Here is a 9,709-nt window from a genome sequence, read left to right as displayed (position 1 = left end):
ACAGGAAATATTTTGTATCAATAGGTAACTTCACATCTGAGCAGACAAGTATCACATGTGGAGTTCCCCAAGGTTCCATCTTGGGACCCCTTCTGTTTAACATTTACATGCTCCCACTGGCGCACATTATAAAGAACAACAAAATAAACTATCATAGCTATGCAGATGACACACAAATATATATCACAATGTCACCAGGAGACAGAGGCCCTGTACAGGCTCTTGGTAAATGCATTGAGGAAATTAATGAGTGGTTGTGCCACAATTTTCTCCAGCTAAACAAAACCAAAACTGAAGTAATAGCAGGGGTGGAAGTAATGAATTACAAATACTCACGTTACTGTAATTAGGTAGATTTTTTGGGTACTTGTACTTTTATGAGTAATTTTTCTAGTGTGTAATTTTACTCATACTTGAGTACAACTTACACCATGTAATCTACTTCGCTACTGAGTACGCCCACAATTTGAATTAATATTCAAACCTTTCGTCTGCATTTTTGCAGGCAATAAGGCCGTGCAATCGCGACCTCGCCAATTTAAGACGTAAGCAAAGAATAAACTCTGCTGCAGCAGCAGGCACAGGTGTCTAGAGGTGCTAAATGGTGGAGTACAAACTACTTTATAGACGGAAGATTTGGAGACAAAGAAGCCAAAATGGAGACAGAGGACAACACTGTCAGCCATGAAAATGACGTAGAAAAGATGGAGGACGCGTACCTGGAGGAATTTTCATGTACAGAGGAAGAAATGGAGACAACGTCCAGATGCAGTGCAAACTTTGTTTGACCTCTACAGTCGTTTCAGCTTACAAGACTTCAGCGTCTAATCTAAAAAAACACATTGAGGTAAGAAGTTTTACAACTATGTGTACAATATTGCCTTCTTATTTTTCATGTGTGTTAAGGTTATTAGTTTGGCTAAGATATTGTCACCGCCATTGGTTAGCCTGATATTAAAATAAGACGGAGCTAGCTAATGTGCGTGTGTGTGCATGCATAATTGAGCTACAATTCATAGGAATGTTTTAGCTTATTATTTGGATAACCACCATCATTACAATAAATTAAATTTGTAGTCATTTAAAACTCACAGGCCTACAATCAGCTGCCCTATATTTAAAAAAACAAACAAACTTGAACACAGTGCTGAGCTGCATCTCAAATTAATCTTCCAGCTCTCAGCTGACATGTACCAGAGCCCGATTGATGGATCAGTTGATCAGTATCATTGGCTTGATATAGGTCTATCATAGTCACATGGCTCTTAATCAGTAGGGTTATATGTTTCCCAATATCAGTGTTGGGAAGGTTACTTTTAAAATGTATTCCAGTACAGAATACAGAATACATGCCCCAAAATGTATTTTGTAACGTATTCCGTTAAGTTACTCAATGTGAGTAACGTATTCTGAATACTTTGGATTACTTAATATATTGTTATGCTTTTTACAACTACATGAATGTTGCTATCACATCCTGCAAATCCTTGTTTGTTTTTCTTTACCAATTAACTGTTAGGCCCAACTTAAGATAATATATGTAATGTAGAGGAGCAAAGACTTGGGTATGTTTGTATAAGCTGTTTTGTCTTCTTAAAGATAATAAAAAAAAGCACAGTCTTTCCTTAACATTTTTTTTATTTATAAAGCTGACAAGTGGAAGACAAACATAAAATATGCCATTGAAAAGTATTTACTGTTATGGTCACCAACATCACTTAGTTAAAACAAAAAGTAGCCTTGCACAAGGAGAAAAAATATCAGCATTTTCAATGACTGTTTTCTTATTAGGACAAAAAAAGGCAATATATAAAATTATACTCAAAAATGAAAAATATATTATTTTGGCATTTACTGTCAATATTATTCTTCCACCAATAATTTTAAATTACAAAAGATTTTTCAATACAACTCAGATACTCAAACTCAATGTAACAATGAGAAATTACATTTTAAACCTTACCCCTAGATATAATTTTTAAAACAAGACATATGTTCTTCATATATGGTTCAGAGGAAGGTCGCGTGCTGGACGGATCAATCGGTGGCCGCGTTACAGGACGCACTCGATGACGCAGACTGGGGCATGTTCAGAAACAGCTCCGATGATGATGTCAACGTGTTTACGGAAGCGGTTGTGGGATTCATCGGGAAACTAGCGGATGATACCGTGGAGACAAAGACTATCACAACGTTTCCCAACCAGAAGCCGTGGGTGGATAAAACCATCTGCGACGCTCTGAGATCCCGCACCGCTGCCTACAACACGGGACTCAAGACGGGGGACATGGACCCGTACAAAGCCGCGTCATATAACGTGCGGAGGGCGGTGAAAGAGGCGAAGCAGCGCTACGGGAGGAAACTAGAGTCACAACTCCAACAGAGTGACTCTAGGAGCCTGTGGCGGGGACTAAGGACAATAACGGACTATAAAGCACCAACAACCGGTATGACGAACGCGGCCGTGACTCTGGCAGACGAGCTGAACACTTTCTATGCTCGCTTCGAGGCTGCAGCTAAGGACTCCAACGATGCTAGTGTTAGCGGCGCTAACGGCTGCAGACAGGAAGATACTGCCAGCACCGGAAACGTGCTTGTCATCTCCGAGCATGAAGTAAGGAGAGCCTTCAAGAGAGTGAACACCAGGAAAGCAGCAGGACCAGACGGCATCCCAGGTCGTATCCTAAGAGACTGCGCATACCAGCTAGCTCCTGTGTTCACTGAGATATTCAACATCTCTTTATCTCAGTCGGTGATCCCCACATGCTTCAAAGAGTCCATCATTGTTCCTGTCCCGAAGAAACCCCACCCTGCTTCTCTCAATGACTATCGCCCTGTAGCCCTCACCTCAGTAGTGATGAAGTGCTTTGAACGCCTGGTCAGAGACTTCATCATTTCTTCACTACCAGACACACTGGACCCACTACAGTTCGCTTACCGTCCAAATCGTTCCACAGACGATGCCATCTCTCATCTCCTCCACACATCACTCACTCACTTGGACACTAGAAGGGGGAATTATGTTAAAATGCTCTTCATAGACTACAGCTCTGCATTTAACACCATAATTCCCTCCACACTCACCACCAAGCTGGAGCATCTGGGACTCAGCTCATCTATGTGTCTGTGGATCTCCAACTTCCTAACTGGCAGACCACAGGCAGTAAGGATGGGCGGACATGTCTCAGCCTCCACCACTCTCAGCACTGGAGCCCCCCAGGGGTGTGTTCTGAGCCCCCTGCTGTACTCTTTGTACACATATGACTGTGTGGCCACTACCAGCTCCACCACCATCATCAAGTTTGCTGACGACACCGTCGTGGTGGGCCTGATCTCTGATAACAACGAGACGGCCTACCTGAAGGAGATTAGGAATCTGGAGAACTGGTGCCAGAGGAACAACCTCCTTCTAAACGTCAGTAAGACAAAGGAGCTGATAGTGAACTTCAGCACTAAGCAGGAGAGGAACTACCAGACCCCTGTCATCAACGAGTGCCCAGTGGAGAGAGTGGACAGCTTCAAATACCTCGGAGTTCACATCACGCAGGACCTGTCGTGGTCCTGTCACATCAACACCGTGGTGAAAAAGGCCCGTCAGCGTCTCTACCACCTCAGACGCTTGAGAGACTTCCAACTGCCCTCCAAGGTGCTCAGGAACTTTTACTCCTGCACCATAGAGAGCATCCTGACGGGAAACATCTTAATCTGGTTCGGGAACAGCACCATGCAGGACAGACGAGCTCTACAGAGGGTTGTGCGGTCAGCTGAGCGCACCATCCGCTCCGAGCTCCCTGACCTGCACTCAATCTACAGCAGGCGGTGCTGGACCAAGGCCAGGAAGATCGTGAAGGACCTCAGCCATCCCAACAACGGACTGTTCTCTCTGTTGAGGTCAGGAAAGCGATTCCGCTCCCTGAAGACCAACACAGAGAGACTGAGGAGGAGCTTCTTCCCGCAGGCGATACGGTCTCTCAATCACACCACCACACAGTACTGACCCACACATACAGTTCTTACACACACTGGACATTCTGAACATTGTTTTCACTTCATTACTTAAATCACGCTGCTGTTATTGTGTATATGCTGCTGTTATTGTGTATATATTTATTTATATTTCTTCATACATTCTTATATAGTTCTATATTGTGTATTTTGTTGTACAGTTATTTTATTTTCAACTTTAATTTATATATTTTATCTTATTCTCCCAGTTAAATTTACCCTTCATTCTAATTTGTGTTGTACAGTTATTTCATTTTTAACCTTAATCTATATTTTATTCCTTCCTAGTTAAATTTACCCTTTTTAATTTTTCATATTTATTTCCTATCTTATTCATAGCCTTTTCCTTTTTTGTTTTCTTTAGGTCACGAGCAGTTGTCCAAGCATTTCACTACATATCGTACTGTGTATGACTGTGTACGTGACAAATAAAATTTGAATTTGAATTTGAATTTTGATTTGAATGTTTTAATGCAACTCAGCAACAGTACCTTATGGCCATTTAACAAAGGCATGCAACAAAGAACTGTCCAAGGTGTCAGTGCTGAACTGCTTGGTTGAAAACCTTAATTGGCCACAAAAATCAAATAATTGGCGAACAATTGCAGTAAACATATGAGGTGCTGCTTTTTGAATGCATGCCAAAAACAAATACTAAAGACTACAAAATACTGAGGTTTCAAGCCCTATCTGTGAACAATATCAAGATAGTTTCAGCAGACTACCTACATCTGTTTCGCCTAGTCTACAGTCCAGTAAAGGCGGTTGTAACGCAGCAAGAGCACCTGTTCAAAGTGTTTGTCTGTCATGCGGTTACGGTGTGGGGTGAAAACAAGTCCTCCGTGGCTAAAGAGACGCTCGACAGGAGCACTTGACGGCAGAGTTGTATTGTATTTTAAGAAGAGGGCTCTGATCAATGGATATCCCTTTAATGAGGTCAATGTCTTATCTGAATCTTGAAGATACCTCTGTACCTCATCCTCCGCTGTAGAACAGGTCACCTGTGTACTCTGAAAACTGAAGAAGCTGTCGTCATTATCTTCCGGCTCATTTCCCACTGAGGCATGTCCAGTGGTGCTGGTGTCATTAGAAGGTTCTGTGTTGAGGAGACGGGCCTCTTGGACCATTGTTCTTCTCATGGATTCTCTCTCATCATCAGCAAGCCACCAGAGTCGAAATTTTGGGATGGTGGATGCTGCCATCCTTGCTTCATGGGAGGCTAATACAGCTGCAAATCTAGTGTCAATTGCTTTGACGATTGCTAAGAGGATGTGAGTTGAAAATTGCACTTGTGTCAACTTTTCAGATAACTTGGCTTTCAGACTGAGAAGGGTGGGAATCACATATCCGAAATAGCAGTTCTTTTCCCCCTGGAGCAGGTTGACTGAGTAGGCAAGTGGTTTCAGAGTGGCTGCATACTCTTTGAGAAACACTGTCTCTTGAGGATGCAGTTTTGCCACCTTCAGTTGTTCACAGATTTCATTGAGCTGACTTTCAGGTAGATTCATTAGCTTCTCGATTGCATGGTATTCTGAGCTCCACCTAGTCACTGAAGGTACAACACATCTCATTTGGGCAATTTCTTCAATTACATCAGAAGCACCTGATGAGCGATGAGCCTTATTCCAGATGGCTGCACATTTTGCCTTTGCACTCCTATATAATTTTCTGGAAACACCCTGCTGTGAAGCAGCTTTATCAAGGTCAGTCGTGGCAATGAGATTTAGTGTGTGCGCAGCACATCGATGGTGTGGTGGCAAAAAGAAGTTCACCTCCTCGTGTTCTTGCTCCTCCTCAAGTACTGTAGTGACATCATTAAATTGTACATCATCTGTGTCTTCCAGATCATCTTCTGTTTCTGAATCTCCATATTCATTGAAAGCTTTTACAAAATTGCTCCCATTGTCTGTGACTGTAGCACTAACCTTGCCTTGGATTTGGAATTCAGCATGAACCTGACTTATTTTGGCGGCAATAACATCATAAGTGTGGTGGCCTCTTATCCTCTCACATGCCAGTGCAGCAGACTTGCGATCCAATGTGTCTGACTCGATCCAGTGACATGTAATGCCAATGAAACTTCTGTGATGCGCAGTCCAGATATCTGCTGTTGTGCACACATTTTGAGTATGTAGAAGAATTTCAGTTATTGCTTCCTTCATTTTTGGAAAGGTTTTCTCAATGTGAGTCATCAATGTTTTTCTGCAAACAGGACTCCTGTCCCCACTTAGTCCTTCAACCATCTTACGGAATGAGGTGTTCTCAATGGTAGAAAAGGGCTGCACTTCATTGACTATGAAGTCAAATATCAAGGAATTTACTCTCCTTTGGGTGATGGCTGGAGTGCTAAGGATGGCTTGTTTGAGAGGAGGAGGGGCTGTGTCTTTGCCATCATCAACATGATCCAATGTATTTGCTTTGGGTAAACTGTGTATAACCCTGGGATGCATCCTCTGGAAAAAAAAAAGAGAGAGACCAACCAAAAAATAAAATATTACTGATGAAGAAATTGTTTTGTATTTGAGATCACTGCAAAAAGGTTGGGCAACTGGACGAATATCTCGACTATCAACAATAAGTTGAGCCTTTCGCCGATTGTTTTTACAAGAGGAATTTTTTAATTTTTTTTGCCCATGAGTAAGTATAATAATAATAATAATGTTGGTTGAAGGTAAGAGAAGCAGTCAATGGAAAATATAATAGTGGTGTTTTAACGGCATAAACAAATGCAGCGATTCATTTACTCAAACTCATAACAGAATGAAAGAAAAGCAGTAGTCTATCTTCAGAAAAAAACAAAACATTTAATTTAAATAAACAAACCACAATGGTGGGGAGGGATACAAAGAAACTGACTTCTTTTCCCACTTTAACTGTGTTCCAGTGTTTATGTCTTAGATACTCGACCAAAAAACAAATAAGTTAAAAACCAAAATGTCACTTCCAGCGACCATAAAAAAATATCAGAGGTAAAGTTAAGTTTTTTGTGCAATTTGGTGCATCTCGAATAAATAAATGAATAATCCAAAAAGTAGCTATGTTAATACAGAAACTCCAACAAGAAAAAAAGAAAAAATATCCCCCCCAAACTAAACTTTCTATTTATGTTCTAAATGCGCAAATCAGTCCGTGCATTATTACATTGCTCCGCCCATTAACAAGTCACCTGCACGATTATGTTGGTTATCGTTTGACTGACGATTGTCGGTTGGAAAAATTTTTAATCTCGCCCAACCTTAATGTCCACCCTACTGTTAATCATTTTGGGATGGCTTTCACAGCTGCACACCATAATTTACAGCTCGTTAATGCTATCCATCAAGTTTACCCGTCTATGAACTAACGTTAGCTAACGCCAGCTAACAATGTTAGCTAAAATCACAGCAATATTATATCGAAGCTACTGAAGTGGCACATAGCCTAGGTAGCTACCACAACTAAAATAAGATATTTGCAGTATGTTAACTTTAGTTTTTTTTAAAATAACTTACTTTCAGATGTTTTCTTAGGTTGGAGGTGGAGTCTTTTGACGCAGAGAGCATCTTCTTTGCTGGCAAGCAGAGTTTGCATTGCACTGTGAAATTCCGCCCATCCCTTTCTTCTTTGAATATGAAATGGTGTTGGAACTTCTAACTCTGAAACGCATTCCTGCCCAACGTGCACTGCTGACTCTGTTGGCTGGCTCCGGCTGGCTCCGGCTCCATTGTTTGACTAACGCCACCAACAGGACGCTTTTTTTTTTTTTTTTTTTTTTTTTACAGCCTCTTCTCGCGTGTTTTGTTTGGGTTTCGAGCCGCAATGCGCGGCGTGGAATGACCAAAATTACAGAGGACCACCATGTAATCCATTTATTTCAACAAAGTAACTGTATTCTAAATACCACCTTTTTAAACGGTAACTGTAACGGAATACAGTTACTCATATTTTGTATTTTAAATACGTAACGGCGGTACATGTATTCCGTTACTCCCCAACTCTGCCCAATATGATATATTTTTTAAAGAATATAATGTGGATTGTTTTTATTTGTTAGCTGTATGGGCAGCATTTTTGTGTATGTGATCCCCTTTCCTAAATTAGATTTGCTATATACACATATTTTGCTCTCTTAGTATTTTTAGGACCTGACTAATACTGAAAACTTTAGGGTGATACTGATAAAAAGGAGTTAAAAATTTAGATACTGATACATTGGTCGATACTCTTTTTACAGATAGTATACAGATTACAGAACTTAAGAATGTATACAGAAATTCATGTTTTTTGCAATGATCATTCAAAATTGGTTTACATTTGTAAATAAATACAGCAATATATCTGCAAGATTTGACCAAATTCACCACTCTTTTATACTATGCTAAACAATCAAAGATTAGCTCAAGTCTAGTTGAATGATGTTTTAAAAATGTGTTTTCCTTTAGTGTTAATCACAGTGATGTTATGAAGTAATTTATGAACCTGATGTATGATAATATTTATCTCTACAGAGGAAACATCCATCGAAGATTGAGCAGTACAATATCACTGTGGCATCAACATCTCGTCAGCGAAAGACCACAGCCACACCAAACAAGCTCTCAGCAAATACACAAGCCAAGTTACCAGACCTGATGTTGAGAGCTGCAAACAAACATGTTCCACAAGCAACTGTTGACAAGCTTGTCATCAATTTCATATGTGAGGGTCTACAGCCATTTGCAGTGGTAGAATCTTTCAAAGAATTGGTTACCACATTACAACCTCAAGCCAAAGTCATCTCCAGACCCACTGTCCGTGCCAGAATCTGTGAAGCTGCTGATCACATGAAGATGACTTTGGTTGCAGCATTGGATAAAGTCAAATCTGTTGCTACCACTACTGATTGTTGGTCAGCTCATCAGAAAAGTTATCTTGGAGTCACATGCCATTGGATAGAGGAAGAGTCCCTGGAAAGAAGATCTGCAGCACTAGCGTGCAAAAGATTGAGAGGGTCTCACACATTTGACATGCTTGCTGGTGCGCTTGATGATATCCATTGCCAATACAAGATTAGAGGCAAAGTTGTAAGAACCACAACTGATAGTGGATCCAACTTTGTCAAGGCCTTCCACGTGTTTGGGGCACAAAATGATGCAGATGAAGCTGAAGATGAAGCAGACCCAGAAACTCTTGACCTGACTGACCATATTGACTACCATGAGGCAAGTGCAATTCTTGATGAAGACTCTGGTTTGGAGTATCAACTCCCGCTGCAAAATGCCAGGCCTTTTGAAACAAAACTGGCCGGTCTCATTTGGCTAATGAAGTGGTAAAGGACAAGTGTGAGCTACAGATCATTCGTCTGAATGCAACACGGTGGAATTCAACCTACCTTGCCATTGAAAGGATAATACGCATCATTGATGAGAAGGGGAAAGATGCCATCAGGAGCATTTGTGAGGAGTTCAAGGTGAAAATGTGAGTAAAATTGGACACCTACCAATATGGTTGCAAATTTTGTGAATTTTCCTTAATGGATGGTTAAAAACATGAGCAGACTCTTAATATTAAATCAGAAGATCCCTATTATAGTCATGGTGGGTTTTGTTGTTGTGTCTTACAGGTTGAGTCCTGCAGAAGTTGCATTCCTTAGGGAGTACTGTACCACCATGAAGCCACTGGTGAAAGCTTCAAACATCCTTCAGTCTGAGTCCACTTCCTTTATGGGATGGCTCCTGCCAGTAAT

The 9,709-nt window shown here is 41.0% G+C and overlaps 1 protein-coding gene across 1 annotated transcript; it reads left to right on the top strand.

Moving 5' to 3' along the window:
- Positions 1 to 513: 513 nt before the first annotated feature.
- LOC120736156 lies at positions 514 to 9,304 on the top strand. The gene is made up of 2 exons (XM_040036142.1): positions 514 to 847; positions 8,493 to 9,304. Exons 1-2 carry the CDS (start codon positions 734 to 736, stop codon positions 9,294 to 9,296), a joined length of 918 nt encoding a protein of 305 aa, XP_039892076.1. The 5' UTR covers positions 514 to 733; the 3' UTR covers positions 9,297 to 9,304.
- The last annotated feature ends 405 nt before the right edge of the window (positions 9,305 to 9,709 follow it).

The sequence above is a fragment of the Simochromis diagramma genome, unplaced genomic scaffold, assembly GCF_900408965.1.
Source record: "Simochromis diagramma unplaced genomic scaffold, fSimDia1.1 OVJJ01000816.1, whole genome shotgun sequence".
In the NCBI taxonomy this organism is placed as follows: Eukaryota; Metazoa; Chordata; class Actinopteri; order Cichliformes; family Cichlidae; genus Simochromis; species Simochromis diagramma.
Note: the sequence above shows the minus strand (reverse complement) of the source record. Positions and strands in the feature narration are given on the sequence as shown.